Source organism: Podarcis erhardii (genome assembly GCF_964252035.2).
Source record: "Podarcis erhardii genome assembly, chromosome: 1".
In the NCBI taxonomy this organism is placed as follows: domain Eukaryota; kingdom Metazoa; phylum Chordata; class Lepidosauria; order Squamata; family Lacertidae; genus Podarcis; species Podarcis erhardii.
In genome coordinates, this window is record NC_138497.1 from 123,528,121 (window position 1) to 123,552,894 (window position 24,774).

Consider the following 24,774-nt stretch of genomic DNA (forward strand, 5'->3'; position numbering starts at 1 on the left):
CTGTTCAAAAACCAAGGTATGACTGCATAGCGTTTTTAAGCAGTAATAAACAAATGCTCAAGTTTCATTTAACAGGCATCATCAATCCCCCAAATTCAGCAGACTGCCGGCCACAGGCCTCTGAACATGCTTGCATCCACATCAATGACAACATGTTTCCACATCATAAGCAACCACCCATGGCCTGGTTCAGGTGGCATCCTATGAACTGCCAAAATTCAGAAGCCTCCAGGTTCCTGTAGCAACATCTATCTGCAAGACCGGCCCCTACGGGTACTTGCTAAAAGACCTCTTTCCAATGAGCTCTCTTAGCACGACTTGCTCACTCACTCACTCACTCACTCACTCTCTAGCAGTGCTCTGCTTCTCCCAGGACCATATCAAAGAAGCCAGGGGAAGTGAGCAAGAGAATGGGAGTTCTGAGAAGACTGCAAAAGTGGATCTTGCCTGCAGATTTCTGACAGCTACTACTAGTCACCCGGAGACCTCTGAGCATGCAATGGTTGGTTCATAGGGCCTATGTGTGATTTTTACTTCTCTATTCCAGACCTTTCTATGATAATTCTCTAGAAGACACACAAGTTGCAGAACCTTAAATAATATGCGCCTGGAAAGCTCATTGGTTTGAGCATGGTGCTGATAACACCAAGACTCCCAGGTTCGATTCCCATGTAAGAGAGCTGCGTATTCCCATGTTGCAGGGGGTTGGACTAGATGATCCTGTGTGGCCCCAAATGGTGCTGGGAAGCGCACAGCACCCCCTCCCAGAGAGAACTACATAAACAAATGCAGCTGTGTCAGCTATTGCTGCATCGCCAGATATACCCTGCATATTTTTGGCCACAAAAACAATCAAATCTTTTAATATGAAAAAAATTCTTCAATCACAGAAGCATGCACAGCTGACATCAGATTAACTGATTACCCAATTCATGGGGAAGCTCATGACAAAATACTGCTATGGATGTGCTAATTCCTCCGGTCAAGCCAGCACTGAAAGCTGCTCCTGAGGGGGCAAGAGGGAAACACAAAACAAAACGCAACAAAGGAACAGTTATTTTCAGATTGGTTATTTTCAAGCAAATCCATCAGCAGAGACAATAAATGAGAGCTTTCTTTGTTCTGAGATTTTGTAACGTTAACCACAGGAGCTGTGTTTTGAATATCTGTTCTTAAATGTTCTGTCCTACATTTAAAGAAAGGAACTGTGCTGTCTTTGGAATATGGGAAAATATGAACAGATGAGAACGCCCAGGAGGCTACGGTCGGCTCTTTGACCCTTTCCTCCCACACCTGAAATTCAGGCTTAAAAGCCAGCTCCTATCTTACAGAGCAATCCCATGTGCTGTCTGCTCAAAACTCAGTCCCACTTGACTGTGATGTCTTCTTCCCAGGTAAGTGGAGCCTAGGACTGCAGCCTTAGTGACTTCTCTGTGGCACCAAACCAAAAGCAACGTTCTCTTTCGGTGTGTCAGACCAAGAGAGCATTAAACACAATAAAAACAAAGACACACGACAGGAGTGAGACCTTGGTCAGCTTGCAAAACCTGCAGTAGCTACCGATCTGCTACTGGAGCCAAGTTCAAGGTGCTCCTATTAGTACATAAAACCCTTAGCAACCTGGCAACCGCTTACCTGCGAGATTGCTTTACCCCAATATGCTGACTTGACTGTTTCCATCTGCAGAACCGGCACTGCTACAAATGCCATATAATACTCGTTCTGCATTTATAAGAAATCAATCATTTGAGTCTTTTGCAGCTCCCTGTCTGCTGATACCAGGCAGGTTGCCCTCACTGTGCTCTTTTGGGCACCTTGCTAACACCTGTTTAGAAAAGCCTACCCAGATATGTAGAATGTTGATGACCTTTATCCTTTGTTGCTAATTTTAAGGTTTTTTTTTAAAAAAACTGTTTTGAATAGTTGTGTTTATCTGTTTTTACCAATCATTTTGATCCCTTCCCCGCCCTTTATAAAACCACTTTTTAAAAAAATCAAACATAAAACAATAAAACAAAACAAATAGTGCACTCAAAATGCTAGGAATGGCAGCTGAAAGCAGAATGCCTCTCTTGACAATTTAATCATCTCCATGTGGGATCTATAGCAAGGAAGATTAAGAAGATATAACATGTTTTTCAACTTGTCTGAGTATCAGATTGGGGTGGCTAAGGCTGACCACCTAAATAGCCAGTGGCTTTGGTTGCCTGTCACAGGTAAGAATCACAGGGCTGGGTTTGCAAATTGAAAGAGAACTGGGCTGGGTTTGTTTCATTTCTTTTCAGATCAAATGATTAGAACAGGTGCGTGTAGGTGGGCTGCTAACACACTGCTACTTCTGTAAGCTTGTTTTCAAGTAGTCTTTAAGACTCCTGTCCCTTTGACTCACAAGGGACTGATACGGCCAGCAACACCACACAGCTAACTTCCTTGGAATGGCTTGCGCTGGGCCGGCTGAAATGCAAGCGCCTGTTCCATGCGAGATCTGATGAAATTTATGGAGGCCCCAGCTATGTGGTCAGTTGCTGGGGCTGGAAGAATCAGCAGGACCTCCTAACTTTCCACCAAGGGAGGTACCTCCATTGGTAACAATTATCAGGAAGATTCCATCTTGCTCCCCGATAAAAATGCACACTACCCAACTCAGTGGTGATGTTTCTTCCAACAAGCCCATGCCCCTCTCAATAAACTAGGAGAAGCTCTCCTTCCTGCCAAGGCCGCTCCTGTTATTTTCCATGATGGTAGGTAACTGGTAGCTACAGGGTGGAAGGTGGTCTGCCATTTCCATCGGAAGTGAGCAAGATTTTATTCCACTGTGTTCCTGCTACACAAAGGAGCAGATAGCATGGAGTGGACCTATCTACAGCAGGGTTTCCCAAATGTGGGTCTCCAGCTGTTTTTGGACTACAGTTCCCATCATCCCTGACCACTAGTCCTGCTAGCTCATGATGGGAGTTGTAGTCCAAAAAAAACAGCTGGAGGCCCAAGTTTGGGAATCCCTGAACTACACCTGCTTTTTCCAAGCAGAACCTTCCCTCTTCCCAGCAGATCCCTTCTTCCCCCTTCCTCCTCAACAAAGACAAAGCCTGTTTCATTTCCGAATTTTCTGTAGCGAGCCTAGCTATTTTAGGCACTAGTTGTCAATACTATCATGCTACTGTATTTTATGCAGTCTAGCTAGCGGCAAAGAACACACCCCAAAGCACTTACCAATGGCCAGCCCATCGCTAAAATTGTGGATCCCATCTCCCATTATTACCATCCAGGCTATGTTCGCTATTCCAGTGTCTTTCAGGTCTTTGCCGGACTGGCAGTGTCCATGAGAATGGTGGGAGTGTTTGTGGGACCAGATGTGGTTGTGCTTTCGAGCTACGATTTTATCCTCTCGGTGGTTGCTTTCGTACTCCACGTCGGGGCGATCGTTCTCCTGGACGCCATGGGATACATTGTTATGGGAGTGGAGCATACTGTTTTCCTCCTCCGTGGACAGGAAGGTCTTTGGCAGGGAGTCAAGTTGGCCGTCCAACTCAGTTAGTTCTGTTTCATTAAGTCGATCGTCGGATAAAACAGAGTCATCTGCTCCTGTATTGAAAGAGCCAGAGAAACACAGGGTCTTAATTAGGGGTGACAATGAGGCATCGATTAAGACAGAGATGCCGCCAATACTTACCCGCAGCACTTAGCATGCCCATCAGGTGCTAAAGAAGTCCAGTTCCTATCTTTTAGCCTTTTGGCAGTGTACTTTTTGAAGATCAGCCCTGACAGCGACATGTAACAGCACAAGGGTAACCATGAATTGCAACTTACAGGCAGGCTTATTTTAGCCGAGAAACTGTGGCTGGCAATGTTTCTTGTGTGCTTGTGCATGCACACATGGACATGTATGAAAAGAGAACAGCTGCACGAATGAGATGATAAAACTCTTTTATATACTGAAGATAAACAATGCTAAAGTGTCCATGTACAAAGTGCCACCTGCCTATGCATTTGTTTTCATTAAGAAGCTCAGGCGAATCCCTGAATAGAGGACCCTGAATGCTGCTGCTTCTGGCTGGGGAGAAGAAGAGATATAGAGAGGAAGACCAACAGATCAATCTGCATGTCCTTCTCTAGCAACCTTGAGGGCTGCGGGTTTTGTCAGAACTGGGAGAGACACCAGCTGTGACTCATTGCTAACCTCTTTTTCTTTCTTTCCCACCCCATTCCTCCGCTGTTTTGATAAACTGGGGGCTGGGGAGGTTCCTGCTGTGAATACCTGTGGGTAGCAGTTCATACCCACTCAAGGTGAGAGCCTAGACGGGCTACAGCAGCGTTTTTTCAAATTTGGCTGTTGTTGGACTACAACTCCCATTATCCCTAGCTATGGCACACTGGTTGAGAACCAGTGAATCAGTTGATTGGGCAGCAATTTTTTTAAAAAAAATTCCGAAGGGGGAAGAAAAAGGTTAAATAACACTTCTTTCAAAATGGTACCCCTTACTGTGACGTAAAGGTAAAGGTAAAGGTAAAGGCACCACTGACCATTAGGTCCAGTCATGGCAGACTCTGAGGTTGTGGTGCTCATCTCACTTTATTGGCTGAGAGAGCCGGTGTACAGCTTCCGGGTCATGCGGCCAGCATGACTAAGCCACTTCTGGTGAACCAGAGCAGCGCACGGAAATGCCGTTTACCTTCCCACCGGAGTGGTACCTATTTATCTACTTGCACTTTGACGTGCTTTAGAACTGTTAGGTTGGCAGGAGCAGGGACCAAACAACGGGAGCTCACCCCATTGCGGGGGTTCGAACCGCCAACCTTCTGATCGGCAAGCCCTAGGCTCTGTGGTTTAACCCACAGCGCCACCCGCGTCCCCTACTGTGACGTACATCGCCTAAAATGAAGAAAGAATGCAAATCTATGCATATCTAATTGATTTAATTAATGGGCTGGAACTTGTAAGATTACTCAGCTAGTATTCCTTTATCAGGTGACAGCTCTAGTCATCAATTAAAGGAGATTTACTGACTAAGGTTGAGACGGAGAAGGAGGGAGAGACTAAGCCACAAGGCCGGATTAATGGTCGTACAACACAGTTGTCTCTGCAAAGGCTGCGTGAGCACAGACAGGCTGATAATGAATGGTATACCTGCTAGAGGCTTAAGCTGAAGCCAGTCAGCATCCGGCCTGTTTAGCTTATGATCTGAAAGTTTTCTTCCAATTGGCGAATCATCGACCTTCTGTTTCTTCTTACACCATTTCTGTTTAGTCTGAAAAGAGGCGAAAGGAAGGGGGGAAGAAGGCACCTGGCAGTTAATGATTTACCTGCAACAACAGGGATGGCGATGAAGAAAGGCAAAAAGAACATGTGAAGAGCTGCAAGGCACAATGACCAACCAATGCTGCGGCCCCCTAAAAATATACGCCCCCGCACCACTGAGGATGTTAAAAAAAAGTGGCTCAGCCACTGATTCGTCCAATGCATCTCATTTCTCAGAATCACGCAAATCTTGCAGCTACATCCCTTGCAAAGATTCTTTGCCTACATTTCCATCCCCGTGCATAAAGGTGCTTCATTTTTTAAATCAGCCCAGTCCTTCCCCTCCTATACAGCTCTGTGCATGTGGAGGGAAATTCCTGATTTTCTAGGGAATCTTCTCCTCCTCCTCACTGGATTTGCTGCTCCTGCACTGGGCAAACCACAACCCAAGGCTTGCATATTCAGGTACCCATGATAGCCAATTGATTTTTATTCCCTGGGTTCCCAGCACACAGGCTAATTGTACTCCTGTGGGCAATGAACAAGCGCAGTGTTTTCAGTGCCCCAGAAGCACCTCTGGCTGCAGGGGAGGGGAGAAGAGGGACTCAGGAGGTGGTCTGTAACAGCTCCCATCTTGTCCCAGCCAGCTTGGCCAATGGTCTGGCATGATGGGAGTTCAGCAACGTATCTGGGAAGACCATGGATTCCCCATCGCTGCTTACAGGGATCTTGAATTGTGAGCATGAGACAAGAAGATGAGTTGTGCCTTCTGTCTTGCGAAGGGTTTATTCTCCTGTTGTGTTTCTCACTGTACAGGACAGTCTCCTGCAACCTGGTGTTGAACGACTTCATCCCTGACCCTTAGGCAGACGGGTTGGGGGATGATGGGTGTCGGGAGTCCCAACAATGTCAGGAGGACACCAGGTTCAGGGAAGGCTATTATAGAAGAACTCTCACCGCCATTTCTCCAGTTTTCAATTGGGGATACTGAAAACTACCCGATTCCCGTCTCCGCCCACCCAAAAGGAAGCAATAAGTATTTTTAGCTTGTACAGTTGTACCTCGGCTCCTGAACACCTTGGGATTCGAACATTCAGGCTCCCGAATGATGGAAAACTGTAAGTGATTGTTCCGGTTTGCGAACTTTTTTTGGGAAGCCGAACATCCGATGGGGCTTCCGTTTGGCTGCAGGAGTTTTCTGCAGCCAATCAGAAGCCGTGCTTTGGGTTTCCAAACGTTTCGGAAGTCGAATGGACTTCTAAAACCAATTTGTCAACTTCCGAGGTACGACTGTACTTGTATTGTCAAAAGAAGAACACTGAAAGGTTGAGTGAAAAGTTTTTCAAGTTCTTTGCGCCCTGATCAAAAGGCTCAGGTGCCCAAGCGGTTGGGATGTGCCCCAGTTCTAGTCAAATAAAAATTAATTAAAAGGCAAATGTTCAAAGGAAGACAAAAATGTAACACATGTTCGTAACTTAGAAATCAGGTTAATTTCACTTAAACACAAACACAAACACACACACACACCCTTCAGGGAATTGTGCCACAGCAGCTTTCTCTCTCTCTTTCATTTAATAGGTCCTTCATCTTGTAAAAGACCAAACACATGTAAAGACAAATCAGCTTCGGCAGCTCCCTCCTATGTTGAACACACTCTCTGATCCCAGCAGTTTGGGTTTATAGTAACAAGTCTGCCTGGGGAAGCTGCTCCTCTTTCGCAAGCCATCTTATGACCGTCTGAGCTTCTGACAGTCTAAATCCCAATCCCTTTACCCTCTGGGAGAACAAATCAAGCCTGTTCAACTTCTCGGGGCTGACGCCTTCACAACACCCTTGCACACCCTTGCACACAACTGCTGCAGCTGCTTCTAAAGCTGGCAAATTCCTAGGACAGATCCACTTTGCCCTATAAGTTTCTAGGGTCGATAAAACTGCGAGGGGACCAGACAATTAGCCTCTGACAAGAACAAAAAATTGACCGGGAGCCTGGGAGGACAGGGTGCAACCACAAATAGCTAAGCAGTAGGGTGGTTCTTTGGTAAAGAAGTGCTAGTGGAGGAGATGAATGAGACTCTTGAAAGCAATACAAAACAAGAGATTTACACAGGAAAGGAGCAGTGTTAATCTTCCCTTGCAGCAGAAACTTTACCCCTCAGGGATGTTTCACAGAGCAAGGGGTAGCCAACGTGGCGCCCTCAAGATGTTGCTGGGCTGTAGCATACTCGCCAGTTACCGGCCACGCAGGTTGGGGGGTGATGGGTTTGGGGACTCCCGGCCAAGTCAGGAGGGCACAGCATTGACTACCCCATCTTGAGGAGTGTGAGGCAGTCAAGCTGGAAAAACAAGTGAAATCAAGAACCTAGACTTGCCCCACACCAAAGACAGTGATTCCATCAGTAATTGGCGGGGGGGGGGGGACCTTAGTAAAAGAGCAATATACCTTCCACGCAAAGTCATACCTTGGATCCCAAACACCTTGGTACTCAGATGTTTTGGCCCCCGAACACTGCAAACCCGAAAGTGAATGTTCTGGTTTGCAAACATTCTTTGGAACCCGAACGTCCGACGGGGCTTCCGATTGGCTGCAGGAGCTTCCTGTAGCCAATCGGAAGTCGCGCTTTGGTTTCTGAACATTTTGGAAGTCAAACGGACTTCTGGAACACAGTCCATTCGGCTTCCAAGGCACAACTGTCCTTGAGTGAGGTTGAAAAGCTTGCTCTATTTTTTAAAAGGATGGAAAAATAATACTTGCTGCACATACTGTTGTTTGCTTGTCTCACTGGGCATCGTTCCAGAAAGACGCATTAGTCTTATATATAAATTTTTTAAAAGCTTTAAAACAGATACTCATCACTCAAGTCATTTTCAAATATTTCCAAACTTTCACAGGAAGAGCTTTTTTGCATATTGCCAAGTTTGGAAGTTAAAAATGCTGGATCCACAACCGTTCTGTTGAAGAGTATGGGATTTCTATGCCTAAAGTCACACATTCAACCTCCAGCGCCTCCACTTTAAAGAAACCCAGGTCAGAGGGTCTGTATTTCATAACTCAGAAAGCGGCTGCCAGTCAGGGCCAACGATAACTGGATTACATGGGTCAGTGGTGTGATTCAGTGTCACACATACAGCAACCGGTCTGTTTGGTTGCTAACATTAGAACCTAATGTATATGGTCAATGGCAACAAAATCTTTCTTGGGTTCTGTTGGCTGTTTAAACCTGGATACCTGCCAGAATTAAATTTTATTGGCTAGACTAGGTCAGCAGGCAATTTTGCACACTTTCCATTAATGGCTTCGTTTTTAAGAGTTCAGACCTACTCTTCATTGCACATGAACACGGAAGAGATGTCAAAACATACCCTTTGTTTGTTGTAGTGCTTGAACATTCGTATGCAGTGCTCGATGATGAACAGGAGGTAAATTCCGCCCAGGGCCACCAGCCCTTTCAGCACAGCATCATACTCTTCTAGGAAGCCCTGGACCGCTCCTCCGCTGCCGTGGGAATGGCCATGGAGATGCTGGTGCTCGTGGTGGTGCTCGTGGTTCTCGTGGCTGTGGTTGTGCACCCCTTGCGACTAAGGGCGGGTAAGAGAAAGACATGCGGTGAGCACCCTCCAAAGTAAAAAGCCAGGTCTACAAGATGCGTCATGTTGCCCTTTACAACCAGAAAAGAAACGTCAGGTTTCTCTTTCCCTCTCACACACAGTGTGCTCTGATCTAGATCAGCCTGAGGGTCCAAAGGCCTGGAAACGATGCCTTATGAGGAACGGCTAAGGGAGCTGAGCATGTTTAGCCTGGAGAAGAGGAGGTTAAGGGGTGATATGATAGCCATGTTCAAATATATAAAAGGATGTCACATAGAGGAGGGAGAAAGGTTGTTTTCTGCTGCTCCAGAGAAGCGGACACGGAGCAATGGTTCCAAACTACAAGAAAGAAGATTCCACCTAAACATTAGGAAGAACTTCCTGACAGTAAGAGCTGTTCGACAGTGGAATTTGCTGCCAAGGAGTGTGGTGGAGTCTCCTTCTTTGGAGGTCTTTAAGCAGAGGCTTGACAACCATATGTCAGGAGTGCTCTGATGGTGTTTCCTGCTTGGCAGGGGGTTGGACTCGATGGCCCTTGTGGTCTCTTCCAACTCTATGATTCTATGATTCCATCGGGGCCACCGTTTAGCGGCAGAGCATTCAGAGGGTCCCAGGTCCATTCCCAGGAATCTCCAGGTCGGGCAAGGGAAGATTACCTGCCTGTAGTCAATACTGAGCTAGATGGACCAATGGTTTGACTCTGCGTGAGGCAGGTTCCTGGGTGGTGCTGTGGGTTAAACCACAGAGCCTAGGACTTGCCGATCAGAAGGTCGGCGGTTTGAATCCCCGCAATGGGGTGAGCTTCCGTTGCTCAGTCCCTGCTCCTGCCAACCTAGCAGTTCAAAAGCACGTCAAAGTGCAAGTAGATAAATAGGTACCGCTCCGGCGGGAAGGTAAACGGCGTTTCTGTACGCTGCTCTGGTTCGCCAGAAGCAGCTTAGTCATGCTGGCCACATGACCCGGAAGCTGTATGCCGGCTCCCTCGGCCAGTAAAGCGAGATGAGCGCCGCAACCCCAGAGTCGGTCATGACTGGACCTAATGGTCGGGTCCCTTTACCTTTACGGCAGGTTCCCATTTCCCTATTTCCAGCCTCCCCCAACCAGAAGCGGTTGGACTACATTTCCCAGAATCCCTGACCTTTGGCAATGCTGGTTGGGGCCGATGAGAAACTGCGGCAGCGTAACATCAAGCAGGCAGTGGGAACAGGCTGGTCTACTCTTGTTTTTATTCATTTCTTTTTGGAAAGCTGCCATCAGCAGACAAGTTAGCGGAGGCAACACAAGTTAAATGTGTGGATGCTTTTGCAAGTGCTTAAAGGAGCTTTCGATGGAAAAGGAAGACACACAAGAAGTGCAAGGGATGGGTTAGAACTCACATGTGGCAACAGATGAAGCAGCGCGTCTCCGCTCATTGTTCCTACAGCAAGAGCAACCAGGAAGGTGAGGAGAAATTTGAAGCACCCTTGGTTAATGATAGGAATCAAGATCACACCTAGCAAGGACAGCAGGCTAATGACTGTGATAGAAATGATGCCACAAATCCAGGCTGTGGAAGTGGAGAGGGGAGAAAAAAACAGGAAAAAATGTCAGGAAGCTTTTAAAGACATCAAAAGAACATTAAAAGTAATTGGTTACTGTTCAAAGGAAGGAAACTCTCTCTTAAGCAAAATGTGCCTACTATAAACTGAGATCTGAAATGCAAACCATCATGATGCATTTTTCACCATCTGCACGGCAGGATTTTGTTGTTGCCGTTATTATTTTTTAATCTGTATGATTTTGGTTACACGCACCGTAGAAGTAATCTCCGGGGTCAAACTGTAATCTTGTTATAATACTTAGTGCAAATTTAACTCTACCCGAAAAAGCTTCATTAGGGCAAATCCTAGAATAAATGGGATACAGAACGCCAGGTTTCGCCGCCTCCTTCAAACCCAGTGAAGACTGAAAATTCTGGGCACAGAACTGACACCACCTTTAATAGGGGACGCCTTATGGTGCAGCAAATGGCTGCATCCATTGCTTCCGTCTGTCACAATTCCTCCCAGCATTTTTCTCATTTTACCACAACAAACCCTCTCTGTCCCAACACAGCACGTGAGCCTTTCCTTGAGGACAAGCAACCCTTCTAGAATTTAAAATCTATAGCCGTAATTATCACAAAAGCATGAACTAATTTGAAAGCTCCTCTTGCATGCTAGCTTCCCAGAACTCCCACTCACCCTGAAAACGGCGACGTGCACTTTATGCAGCTGACTGAAAAATGACACTTAAAACAGACCTTCAGAGGTAGCCAACCTTCTGTAAACAAGGTCTTTCCATTCCCCTCCTTGCACCCTCTCACACCAACCTCTCCAGAAACCAGGGGTTGCTGCAGATCATTGTGTACTCGATGTCTCACATGGCTACCGTTGATGAGAGAAAATATGTGGGATATTGTGCTTGCAGCACTTCAAGGTTCCCTGTCCCCTTGATTTCAAGCGATCACATCTTCTACTGTGGCCCTGTATTGCCCCCGGTAGTCAACCGATCTCTCCAACCCTCTGAAGAGTCTTTTTGGCAGTACGGGGGGCGGAGGAGAATGGCTTGAGCTTTAGCTTTGGACACAACCAACACACCGCAGAATGAAATGGAAGCTGAAAGTGGGAGCAGGTAAATCACTCCTACAGCCAAACACAAAATCCCTTGTGACAAGTTATCCGCATGTCAGAGAATTGCACACCCTGATGGAATATTCAGTTTTACATGTTGCAGGGAAAAGGGGGGAAGAGACCCAATATGGCAGTGCTGCTTCTCCTGACAGCATCTAGCTCAACGTTTAATTATGCGGCACTTTCCAACACCAGCTTGTAACAGAAAAGTAATGGAATCAACAGGACCCATGCATCTAGGCCAGGGTTTCCCAAACTTGGGTCTCCAGCTGTTTTGGGACTACAGCCCCCATCATCCTTAACTAGCAGGACCTGAGGTCAGGGATGATGGGAACTGTAGTCCCAAAACAGCTGGAGACCCAAGTTTGTGAGCAAGGTCCTGCATGGGTCCTACTGCCTCCTAAGCTGTTTCCCGGATGCAAGGAGGAGAGGCAACATCATAAAAGCAGAAAAGAGGCATAAGAGTGCTTATAACCTTTGGGAAGGAACCCTCAGCCTCATATAGGAAACAATGGGGAGGGAAAAGCCAAGCTGAAGGCTGGCTTGGAGCATCCAGGCTTCGCCCCCCAAACACTGGCAAATGAATAGCTGGCACCCTCAGCTTAAGTGAATCCCCCAAGGTCTGTTCTGCAGTTAAGAAGGGTGTTTGGTTCAATAAGGGTGCCATTAAGAGGAGAATTTAAATATATCTTTCATACAGCATCTTATGCCCAGAAAGCTTACAAGAGGCATGCTAGGCCAAACACACAGGCTAGGAAAGAGACAGAAGCTGCCAACAGAAGGGAGAAAATGGGTCACGATCCACTGTGGGCATCAGAAAAGGGTAGGAGAAGTGTGAAGAGGGTGAAGGAGGCAGGAGTCTGAGGAACACTGGGGGTGGGTGGGTGGCAGAGCAAAGAAACAAAGAGAACCAAGGGAAGAGCAGACAAGGGAGGAAGAGGGGTAAAGGAGCAAGTTGGCATCAAAGGAAACACTGTGTGAAGCAAAGCTAGGCCAGAACAAGGCAGGGGTGTTGGGAGGCCTTTACCCTTCTGCCCATAGCTACAGGCCATCTTAATGGCTTGGCTTCATTTCCACATTCAGAGTTACCTTGCTAGGGTAAGTATTCATAAATAAAGATGCACCACTACCCGGGTGCCAGCAATTATTTCATTTGTTAGCAATTAAAATAAATAAATAGAAAGCAACTCAATAACAGTTAAGCGTTTTTTAGCCGGAGACTGAGATGGAGGTATGATAGCCATCTTTCAATTATCTCAGGGGCTGTCACACGGAAGATGGAGCAAGCTCTGGAGGGTAGGACTCAAACCAATGTTTTCAAGTTACAAGGAGATTCCAACTACACATCAGGAAGAACTTTCTGACAGGAAGAGCTGTTCAACAGTGGAAACATCTCCCTTGGGAGGCTGTGGGCTCTCCTTCATTAGAGGTTAATAATAACTTATTATTTATACCCCGCCCATCCGGCTGGGCTCCCCCAGCCACTCTAGGCGGCTTCCAACAAAGTATTAAAATATAGTTAAACATTAAAAGCTTCCCTAATCAGGGCTGCTTTCAGATGTCTTCTAAAAGTCTGGTAGTTATTTTTCTCTTTGACAGCTGGAGGGAGGGTGTTCCGCAGGGTGGGTGCCACTACCGAGAAGGCCCTCTGCCTGGTTCCCTGTAACTTGGCTTCTCGCAGTGAGGGAACCGCCAGAAGGCCCTCGGCGCTAGACCTCAGTGTCCGGGCAGAATGATGGGTTAGATGGCCATCTGTCATGCTTTAGTTGAGATTCCTGCATTGCAGGGGGTTGGACCACACTGCCCTTAGGGTCCCTCCCAACTCTACAATTCTATGATTCTGCATGACAGATCATTTTGCAAATGCAGGATTGTGCTTGAAACTCACAAGCAAAATAGATCGCTTCCAGACATCTCCTCGGGACTGCAACATACTGGAGTAATTTTTATTTGGGCTCTAAACAAAACAAAAAACACCAGCTACTCTGAAATGCACCAAAATTTCTGCCACTAATTTTGCAAAATTAGGTCACTTAAAGCATCGACGGTCTTCAAGATTACTTATTCATTGGTTACCTCCCTCATTATCTAGGCAGAAAATCCCTCTTTTAAAATGAAGCACTCATCTGTGGAAACTTTCTAATTAACTGGGTTCTAAGGCATATGCACGATGACAGGGGTTTCTTTTGGTGTGTCTGGGGTGGTGGTGGGGAGATTGGCTTACACACAGTTTCAACATTTTAATTGGCAGAAAATGCTTAGCAGTCTTTTCAGAAACTCTCCTGGCAATTAAACGAGGGTCAACTCTGGCTAAAACACATCTACCCTGAGAAACAAATGATTTGCTACCATATTCAGCGTATACAGTATTTGCCGAATCTTTGAACAAAGTTAATGAGATAGTAGCTGTGCCACTAAAGGAGAGTTATACACAACAAATTAACCTTTCTTAATGATGCCACAGCCATTAAAATTAATTACCGGCAGCACATTGTTTCTGACAATTATTAACATACATCAGAACATACTTAATTTGTGCTTTATTTCTAAGCGAATAAGTGCAAAATGCCTAATCAATAGTCACCATTAGCAAGAGCGTTCTTTTCAAAATAAGGGCAATTCCTTTCAAGTGATTCTAAGATTACAGCGATTGCACTAGGCTCCAGAAACAGAATGTAGTTGGCAGTTCTGCTATGTATAATGGTGCACAGAGGCTTGAAAATAAAATGCTTGTTCTTTAAAAAATTCAAAGTATGTGCCACAGTGGTCTACCTGCCAACCTTCAAGCATTATTCATGCATGGAGATGGGATTCTATCAGGAAATCTTTCCCTGTTCACACTTTTTACTTCCACCTTTCTGAGTCACTGGAAAATGCCAGTCTTGTCCCTGTGTACACGGATGGGCATGCAAAGCCCCAAAATTCTTCCTAGAGGTGTACCTGGTCGACACAGCCGTACTTGACTGGAGGGATCCACCATCCATGTCAACCGCCCCCGGTTCCATAGTGTTAAAAAGCAGGGGACGATTCCATTGTGAAAATGACAGCTATTGTCCATCATTATCCTTGCTTTTGCAAGAATTAAGATTACTGTGGGATAGCTCAGCTGGTAGAGAGATGAGATCCTTCATCTCAGGGCCATGGGTTCAAGCCCCATGCTGGGTGCACTGCAGGGGGTTGGACTAGATCAGGGTTTCCCAAACTTGGGTCTCCAGCTGTTTTTGGACTACACTTCCCATCATTCCTGACCACTGGGTCCTGCTAGCTAGGGATGATGGGAGTTGTAGTCCAACAACAGCTGGAAACCCAAGTTTGGGAAACTCTGGACTAGATGATCCTTGTGGTCCCTTCCAACTCTACGATTCTATTTAGGGAGAACAGATTACCCACAGAGCAATCCTAGCCATCTCTACCTGAATTCAATGCAGTTTAATCCAGGTAAGTGGGGCTAGGGTAACATCCTTGGCGAGCAAACCACTGTGTTTGTTTATGCTCCCTATTTGTTTTCTCTCTCATATCTCCATTGCTACCCTTAATGAATCGTCCCGATTTGGGACTTGAGATCTGACTCTTTGACAACTCCCTTGAGTTGTCTTTCTCCTGCAGGCCAGACTGTGTTTTCATGCTACACCAGAGCTGGGAAACTTGATGCCTTCCAGATCTTGCAGGATTACAGCTACCATTGTTCCTGACAGTTGGCCATGCTGGCTGTTGGGTCTGCTGGGAGTCCAAATCTTTTTTAGAGGGCTGAATCTTCCCCAGACATGTGCTACACACTTTGCTCAAGTAGAGTAAGGGGGTGGGAGGCAGGGGGCAGGGGGCAGAGGGAAACAGGTTCAAGTTACTTCACTCGGACATTAGCTGATACTAACCTGCCGCTCTTGAGACTTCCTCTTGCTCAGAAGCTAGGGCGAACGGAGAGGAGATGTTAAGTATGCAAGCTGCTGTGCTGTCTTTGCCTTCAAGCTATTTGGGCCTCTCTCTCCACAAACTGGCTCCACCCTATTCTAATTCAGCAGACTTGCTGATTTCAGAACACCAAGTTACTGCTTGAAAGAAGCCTGCAAAAGCTTGTATTCTAGTCCAATGGACTTAGGTTTGGTAAAAAAATTTTTTAGAAAGCACTAAGAAGATCTCAATTATAGGGTACTACCCTGAGCTTATGAACCTATACGAAATGCATGTAGGAAAACAAAACCTGCCAATTCTGGGCAACTTAAGTGCTCTATTCTTAAAATGTTAGTCGTGTTCAGGCATCTGTTTAAATTTTGGCATTGGGGCAGGAGTATCCATGCAATGTAACACCACCTGGGGGTTTTAGGGCCCACCTGACTTTCTCATGTTGAGCAGGTTAGATCTGCAGGGTGCTTTTACTTGTGTTCACTTCAACGCCAGCAGAAACCTTCAGACAGTAAGTGACCCTAAAAAAGCAGGGTTCCCCCATCATGTGGAAGGGTTCTACTTGCATTGAAGGTAACATAAACAAACAAAAAACACCCTGCAGCCTTCCCTGCCTGACAAGAGGTCAGAGCTGATGCCCATGAAGACAATGGGGGCCTGAGTTGCATGCACAGCCCCATCCCATTTAATCATCACAGATTTAGGTGAATTACAAGAGGATCTGTCCTGGAGTGTCAACACAAGGGGGCTTGTGAAGAAGGCGCAGCAGAGACTGTACTTTTTGAGAATCCTAAGGAAAAACCATCTTCCGCAGAAACTGCTGCTTGCCTTCTATCACTGTGCCATTGAGAGCGTGCTCACTTATGGCTTATGTGTGTGGTACGGAAGCTGTACTACCCAGGACAGGATGGGGTTGTGCAGAGTTGTTAAGGCAGCAGAGAGCATTGTTGGCTGCCCACTTTCCACCTTAGAGCAGATTTATGCCACAAGGTGCCAGAGGAAGGCACTGGACATAGTAAAAGATCCATCGCATCCTGGTCACTGTCTCTTCGAGCTCCTGCCGTCGGGACGGAGATACAGGACGATGAAGACAAGCACGGGCCGTCTCAAGAACAGCTTCTTCTCCAGAGCGATCTCGGCCCTGAATGGGAAACCTGGACTTTGAAAGTCATCTAATCTTCCTTGCTGTATTATACTGTATTGTTTTAATTAGTGTTTTTATAGTTGTTCTGATTTTGAGTGGAGTGCCCTACCTGGGTGGATGGAGCAGCCAAGTAATTTCGTTGTCCCCGAGAGGGGGCAATGACAATAAAGTTGTTATTATTATTATTATTATTATTATTAACACCTGATCACAGCTATTGTGCATGGGTTCCTCGTCTGGAAGTCCTACTTATGGAATCATCACCCAGCTACAGGTAGATGAGTCTATGCTGGAGCAGAAAATTGTCACCCTGAAGAGGTCAATGCAAACAGCTGTGACTATGTCCAAAGACCTCCCTCAGTTAAAGAATTACTATTTTCTAAAGGCCGTTAGCTCATTTTGTTCTGTGGAGCAAAAGCTGCCAAATCAGATAAACCTTTCAGCCTCATCAACAACACGGGCATATCATTGCCACAACTGAGAGCTGGTACCCACCAGATTGGATCGTGTCAAAGGTATCTTTTTTTGGGGAGAAGCTTTTGATTAGTCGCTGATGGTATGTGAGGCGTTTTGATAGGGTTGTTCTCTTACTGAAGAAGAACAGGACATTTTAATGCCACCATCATCAGAGAGATGTCTGAGGAGGGGATATCTTGATTGAAAATGTATTGTATTGTAACTGTATTGTAACTTTTGAATACATACATATATATGAGAGAGCTGGTACCCACAAAATTGTTACCCTGTAATGTGCAGCGCAGGCAGACCCACACCATACATTTGAAGCACATCCAACACGTTTAAAGCCCATTACATACACCAAAGAATCCTGGGAACTGTAGTTGGCCACCCCCTCAGAGAGCTACAGCTCCCAGCACCTTAACAAACTACAGTTCGCAGGATTCCCTGGGGGAAATCATGTGTTTCAAATGTGAGCCGAATGTGCTTTAAACATGCATTGTGGACCTGTATTTTAAAGGTGGTGACTGCCTCTCTGTGGGAAGCGATTCAAGCGTGGCGGGCTAATAGATCAGAGGATTTTGTCTGCACAAAACAAAACTGGCTTGCGTTGGAATGGAAGAAATCTTCCAATCTGCGTGGGAAAGCCACTGCAGAACTAACAGCCAGCTGTCTGGAAGCAGATGCATCAGGGAATCCTTTTAAAATAGAAGAGTTTCATGTGCAATGGCCCTTGGACAAAGGATTTTAAAAAACAATACAGTGGTACCTCAGGTTAAGTACTTAATTCGTTCCGGAGGTCCGTACTTAACCTGAAACTGTTCTTAACCTGAAGCACCACTTTAGCTAATGGGGCCTCCTGCTGCTGCTGCCCTGCCGGAGCACAATTTCTGTTCTCATCCTGAAGCAAAGTTCTTAACCTAAAGCACTATTTCTGGGTTAGCGGAGTCTTTAACCTGAAGCGTATGTAACCTGAAGCGTATGCAATCTGAAGTACCACTGTACTGTCTAATAGATGGCTGAAGGCGCATGGGCTGGTCGCCTGCAGCAGGGAATGCTCTGTATGAACACATGTCAACAAAAACTGTGAAGTCCTGGGGCGCATGGGATTCCGGCCTGCATCTATTATCACAAAGTACTGCAAACCTGAAGACTGTGCGGCCCAATAGGCTAGGATGCTACCCTTCTCTCAGGAAAGGTGTGTCTTTCCTCTACTCAAAGCAGTGAAGTTCAATGGATGCAAGAAAGGGAGGCTTCAGTAGAAGCCCTGAAGTGGAAGAAACAGTAATTCTATGGAACTCATATGCCTGTTCAGAGACAGGAGTGAAAGAGGTGGCTTCTGGTATTTAAAGTGGCCTGACTTGACCTTAGAAGAACGGCAAAACAAAGCTGTCACAATGTGTGTTACTAACTAAAGTGTCTGCATCAGATCTTTACTTAACAATCCGTAACATCATTAACAAGGCTGAAATAGTAAAGCAAAAATGCAAGTTCTCCCCATTTCTTTGACACGAATCTTATCACGAATCTCCTCACCCGATGCGCCAGTTTTCTCCATGTTCCCAAGCGATGCATTTCTTCCTTTATTCAAGTCTTCAATCACCAGATCTTCATAATGTTTAATACAAAGTCTCCTGTCAATCTGATACAGCAATGCTGGGCACAGGTATGTAAACAAGCTGGGGGAAATGGGAGAGGTGGGATGAAGGCCGTAATGCGCTAGCAGCTGAGTGAAGTTTAAACACTGCAAAAAAGGAAAGTCAGGAAGAAGGCAATTATTAACAATGGTCAGGATAGTTCCCATTTGGAAGCAAGGGGGTTGTTCAAAACTCAAAAGAGTTAAAAAGTTAAAGGCGAACGTGCTCCAAAAAGGTGCAAAAGAAAATGGAGAATTTGGCACAATAGTAGGAGCGAGAAGGGGGAAAGCAGTATTAAGAAAGGCATACAGTTTATTGAAGAACATTAACAGTAGAGGAGCAAAGCAGACAGAGAGAAAAGAGACGCTGAGGGACCTCCCCATCAGCTCAGCTGACAAATAAGCAACTTTTTGTTCCTCCTCTTTTTAAACTCTTTCCATTCTAGCTGGATCTGTACCTAACAGCTAAATCCCGAGTTTGCTTTCTCCTCTTTCCTCCCAATCCCTTTTCCTTTAGAATTATGTGTTTAAAGGTTGACCACACACCAGACACTCAAAGCACATTTAAGCATCAGTAGCTCTCCTGAAGAATCAGGGTTAACTGTGGTTTGCTCTGGGTTCTGGGAACTGCAGCTCTGTAGAGGGGGTAAAACTACAGTTCCCAGAACTGTTCGGGAGAAGCCACGTACTTTAAATGCATGGGGTGCACACAACCTTAAATTGTTGAGACCGAGGGCATAAACTATATTACTATCGTAGACATGGGAGCTGGAGAGTGGGGTAAATGTGTCAAGTAATTAAATGAGTACCCATGATTTTATTTATTTGTGCCTGGTGTTTCTCAGTTAATCTGTTGAGATTTTTAAAGATTAAACCAGAAATTATGTGGACACAGAGTTTCTTGAAATCCTTCCAGAGGAGCAGAAATATAGTTTGGGTCTACCGAAGATGAAATACTAATTATTACAGCTGGAAAAAGACACAGGAAAAACATGGTCCGATGGTGGAAGTAAAGTTTCCGCAACCTGGGAATTTGAAGCCATGGGTTTTTAGCCTTCTGTATTTTATCTGCGTTGTTTTAATTAGTGTAAGCCACTTTGCATCCCAGTTTGGGGGAAAGTTGGAGAATATAAACAAATAATAATGGCAATAATAATGTCTTTACAAACCTGGTTTTCAAACCTGCGGATCACTGTAGCTGGACTGTGTTCACACACTAACAACATATCCTGTAGAATTCTATCGGTTATATCATATCTGCACCATCGGAATGAATTTCGGGAACCAAAATGCTTTCTCTGTGCAGCCCAAGTAGGAGCTGTGAGCAATGTTATAGTTAATTGCTGCAGCTTGTCTTCACTTACCCCACCCCACTGCCCTGCTCACAGTTGTGAAGAACATCCCTACATTGTGAATAGTCCGTGTCACCATTAAAGGAAAAAAAGGCAGGAATAGGCCAATATATGTGTGGATTGTCCCTGGATCAAGTGACTTTTCTTCTCAAAGCTCTTAACCTAGCTCAAGGTTGTCAGGTGAACTATCCTAATGTTTTAACTGACAATCAAGTCAGTCCATCATTTGAAAAACAAGGCTTTAGAGCAGCCTTTTTGTAGCTACCTTTTTGTAGCCATGCCCCACCTAAGCATCTCTAAAATTCTGGTGTGTGTCCCCCCCCCCCCCCCGGTGACATACTATTATTATTATTATTCAAAAAGTGAACTCCTATTCATGTGGAGGAAACCTAGGTAACGGTAAAGGGACCCCTGACCATCAGGTCCAGTCGTGACCGACTCTGGGGTTGCGGCACTCATCTTGCTTTATTGGGCGAGGGAGCCGGCGTACAGCTTCCGGGTCACGTGGCCAGCATGACTAAGCCGCTTCTGGCTAACCAGAGCAGTGCACGGAAACGCCGTTTACCTTCCCACCGGAGTGGTACCTATTTATCTACTTGCACTTTGACGTGCTTTCGAACTGCTAGGTTGGCAGGAGCAGGGACCGAGCAACGGGAGTTCACCCTGTCGCGGGGATTCGAACCGCCGACCTTCTGATCAGCAAGTCCTAGGCTCTGTGGTTTAGCCCACAGTGCCACCCGCGTCCCGCTGTGGAGGAAACCTAAAAGACCATTAACTTGATCTAAACAAGCTTCCAAACTGCCCCCCATAAAAATCAAATTGCCCCACATTAGGAACCACGGCTTTAGAGCCATCTCACCCCAGAACGGCAACCAGACATTCCATTTCAGCGACTGTAACCTTGGTTTAAGGAGCTAGTTGGCGCCTGGTTTATGTATATCTGAGCTTCTAACACTGAGCCATCGACATACAGTGGTACCTCCGGTTGCGAACGGGATCTGTTCCGGAGGTCCGGCTGGATCCCGAGGTTTACGCAACCCGAGGATCACTGATCTGCGCATGCGCGCCGGGCAGTAGACCGCTTCTGCGCATGTGCCGAAACCCGGTCCGATACTTCCGGGTTTGCTGCTTTCGTAACGTGACGTTTACATAACCAGAGGATTATGTAAGCTACTGTACTAGTTCTTTGCCTGTGTGCTCCTTTGCATCCCAGGCCTTCTCAGGCTTAACACTGACCTCTTCGTGGTGGTGCTCATCTCCATTATGGTCCTTGTGAGGGTGTGTTGAGAGGACGGCACGCTTCCTCATGCCGATCTGCCCCTCGTGCTTCCTGCCACGGCGATGCCCGTCTCCACCGGCGGGATTCGGGTCTGGATGCCCGCGGGCAGGTGAACGCTCACGATCATGCTCGTGAGTGTGCGAGAGGGCCGTGTCTTGTGCGTGGCCGTTTTTGTGAACCCGGTTGTGTCCGTGCTGCTTGGCGGACTCGTGGCTGGGAGTAAAGCCCTGTGCCGCCTCCACCGAAGCCCCGCTTCTCTTCTTCCTTTCCTTCCGTGTCCTCCTGTTGTCTTTGTGCGACTTTTCAGGCTGCTCTTGAGTCATGTTGGTCTCGGTCGAAGGTTCGTGGCTGGGCCCCCTGTGGTCCTTGGCGCTGGTGGAATCGTTATGGGAGTGGCGAGTACCGTTGCGGCCGAGGTGATGGAGCCGGCGCTCGTGGTGCCTGTGGTCATTGTGGTCGTGAGTGTGTTTGCTGTCAGATTTTAAAGATGGCTCTGCTGCTTCTTTCTCGGGGTCGCATTTCCGCTTTCTTTTGGCAGGCCTTTCGTTCGTGGTCTGGTTCTCTGCGTGAGTATGGGAATGAGGAGGGTGGTGGTGGTGGGAATGGGAATGCCTTCCTTCTTGTACTTCTATTGCATCTAAGTGAGAAACATGATTGTGGCCAATGTCCTCATGATTTATTTCCACTACTTTCACTTCTCCCAGGCCCAGGCTCGTCAGCAATTTCTCCAGGCCAAAAAACGAGAGCGTTCCGTTTTCGCCGTAGCGGTCAAAGAGTTTTTCAATGTAGTATTTCTGTTTCTCTTCAGCCTTCTCTGAGATCTGATAGTCATTGTGGTTGTGGCTATGCGGCTGTGACGCTGCGGTTGTGACCTCGGCACTTTCGTCGTGTCCATCTTCGTGGCAATGGTGGCATTGATGAAAGACAAATGTTAGCAAGCAAATGAGGCAAAATTGTGTGTGCATGTGTACCTTCATTTCTGTTTCCTGAAAGAAAAGGAAAGAAAACACTTGGCTGTTAAATTTGACCCCAAAGTCAAATTCTGACAATAAATGACTTCAGAGCTGCATGGTTTCGGAAAGATCCCATACAAACCTTCAAAACCAAACCAAACAGCAATTACCTTTCTAAACCACCACCTATTCACTTGCAGTAGGCAAAACTTCTCAAGAAAGCCTTGCAATTATCTTTACGTTTGAAGTTTCTTAGAAGATTTTTACAAGGTGTAAGGTTGTTAAGGTATAAGCTTTTCTAGGCTAGCATCTATGTTGTCAAAGGTATCTGGAATCTAACCCATAAAAACTGGTATCACAAACGAGTGTATTTTTCAGTATTTTAAGGTGCCACTGGACTCTTAATTGTTTCTTTGGCAAAACAGACTATTACAGCCATTCCTAAAAAGTGAACTGGAAATGTACGTTCAAACTCTAAGCCATCAAAGCTCTTTAACTATAGTAAAGCAATCAACATTTGAAGTCTCTTTATAGTACATTGGCTAGCCATCCATTTCTTTGATGTCACACACACCGGGGGTTCAAATAAAAACCCTCATTACAGGAGGAGAAAATCACAGCTCTCCTTTTATTTAATTAAAAGGTCCAAGGATCAAAGCAGTTTCGACTACAGTAGAAAGCAAAAGTGAGAGTGAGTCATAGCTTTTCTGCTAAATGCCCGTTCATGAGAACACTGCACAATTCTGAGCCCTGAAGTGGCATTATTATTTCAATACTCCAAAACTAAGATCCTTGCAAATTATACTTTCTCTCTCTCTCTCCCTCTCCCTTAGTCTGTCTTACACTCACATTGAAACACTCATAAACTGCATAGGTGTACATACTTACTACAGAAAACAGGCTCTCCCAATCAGCATTTTGAACAGAATGTTTTCAGAGGACCTCTTCTTCAAAACTCAAGACAGCAAAAGGCACATCGACAACTTACCTGCTCCCATTTTTATAAGCTCAGAATGACGTTCCACTAACCTCAGTGAGGTTTCCATGCTGCCAATATGTAAAAGCTGGAATTTGTTCAAGTGAAGACAGCATCATTTACGAAAAGGTTCAAAGGTTCAAGTTTTGTACAAAGTGTTAAATAATGCCATTCTGGCAGACCCCAGGAACAAACAGCGAATTGTTTGGTTTCCCCCCAGTTACGTCTCTTTTGTTATCTTAGACATAAGACAAAAAAAAAAAAAAAAATTCCATATTGAAGAAGGGATGCAAAAATATATATTAACTTTTCGACGACCCTAGGAATTTAGCCACAAGGAAATTCCAAGGAGCTCATGAGGAACAGAGGAGGGTGCCAGCTATAATGACACCCATCTACTGATTTATAAATGCAACTGTTCGTCTAAGAAGCTCCAAACAATGTGGTATCTTCACAACAATCTTGCGAGGTTGAATTAGCTGAAAAGCAGCAAGTGATACAGTGAAGTGGAGATTTCAACCTCCAGCTTCCGCAGACAAACTGGCTGCTCTAAGCTCCAGTCTACAACATGCTCATATGCGACACTATAAATTGTATTGTGGATTTTGTTTGCTTTTATAGAAAAGAAAGCAACTGGTGCATTTATTACGACTCACAACTTGCACGTGTTTAACTTGCGCCATCGCAACTGTATGCACCTTGCAGCCGGCCCGCAGCAATTGCACAAATTAAACGCACGCAGGGCGGGGGAGAGCCTCAAAAACTCTTTGTGCACCAGGTTTTCCCACCACAGAAGGTCCCTGTAAGCCCTCAGACTTGCTTGCCAGGCTCTGCTGGGACATTTTAATGCACAATGGCTCTTGCCTTTAAGGATTGGACTGGGTAACTGTTTAACCTCCCCACCCAGCTTCTATGAATGATGTGAATGGGCTATTTCTGAATATGGCATAAGACAAATATCATACTAGCAGCATCACTCGGGCCTGCCTTGAGTGTACAGGATCAAATAACAGGGCTGGGTGGAAATCCTTCTGAAGCACATTTCACTCAGAGACAAAGGAGTAGAGGAAGATCACTGCAGGGGAAGGAGAACATATATTCCTCTTCTTGCCACTGCTGCCTTCCTTGCATGTACTTCTCAGTTGGGTCCCCCAACCACTGCAAGGCATGCAACAAAAAGGGAGAGGATATTGAGTCAATGGGTGAAAACAGAGAAGACAAAAGGTGAATTCACCATGGCATGCGAGTCCTCCACCCCGAGCCCAGAAGGAGTCCCAATTTGACCTACGAGGCCTTTCCCCAAAAGCCTCACTCATGCGCCCAGCAACTGAAATCGTGTACTGTATGATGGCAGGCCAATCAAGAACCTTAAAGTGTGCACCCGACTGTTCTTTGGTAAATGGGGCTTGCGTCAGCACCTTTTAAAATGTGCCACCAAATGCCAAGTCCTGGTTCAGGAGCTCCCGAGAACAGCCAACTCCTGCTGAAAGCGGGGTTTGCAGCTGGAACCACTTGCAGAAGAAAGTAAATACAGGGCAATTTTGTGCAGGGGTTCCGTTCCCAGTCCCCATGGACAACAGTGGAGCATGCATAAGCAGATTCT

General features: G+C 46.0%; 1 protein-coding gene across 5 annotated transcripts in view; it reads right to left on the reverse strand.

Moving 5' to 3' along the window:
* Positions 1–24,774, reverse strand: part of SLC39A10 (solute carrier family 39 member 10) — a 57,868-nt gene that overhangs the window by 5,604 nt on the left and 27,490 nt on the right. For 4 of the 5 annotated variants that reach the window (XM_081869942.1, XM_081869941.1, XM_081869939.1 and 1 more), the window contains exons 2-9: positions 21,200–22,228; positions 18,512–18,719; positions 15,345–15,377; positions 10,198–10,367; positions 8,597–8,812; positions 5,126–5,246; positions 3,211–3,582; positions 926–1,006 (exon numbers count right to left, since the gene is read on the reverse strand). In XM_081869942.1, the coding sequence (XP_081726068.1) occupies positions 926–1,006; positions 3,211–3,582; positions 5,126–5,246; positions 8,597–8,812; positions 10,198–10,367; positions 15,345–15,377; positions 18,512–18,719; positions 21,200–22,219 (2,221 nt within the window). In that variant the 5' untranslated portion in view covers positions 22,220–22,228. The remainder of the gene's footprint in view (positions 1–925; positions 1,007–3,210; positions 3,583–5,125; positions 5,247–8,596; positions 8,813–10,197; positions 10,368–15,344; positions 15,378–18,511; positions 18,720–21,199; positions 22,229–24,774) is intronic. The other variant, XM_081869940.1, reaches the window with a different exon arrangement.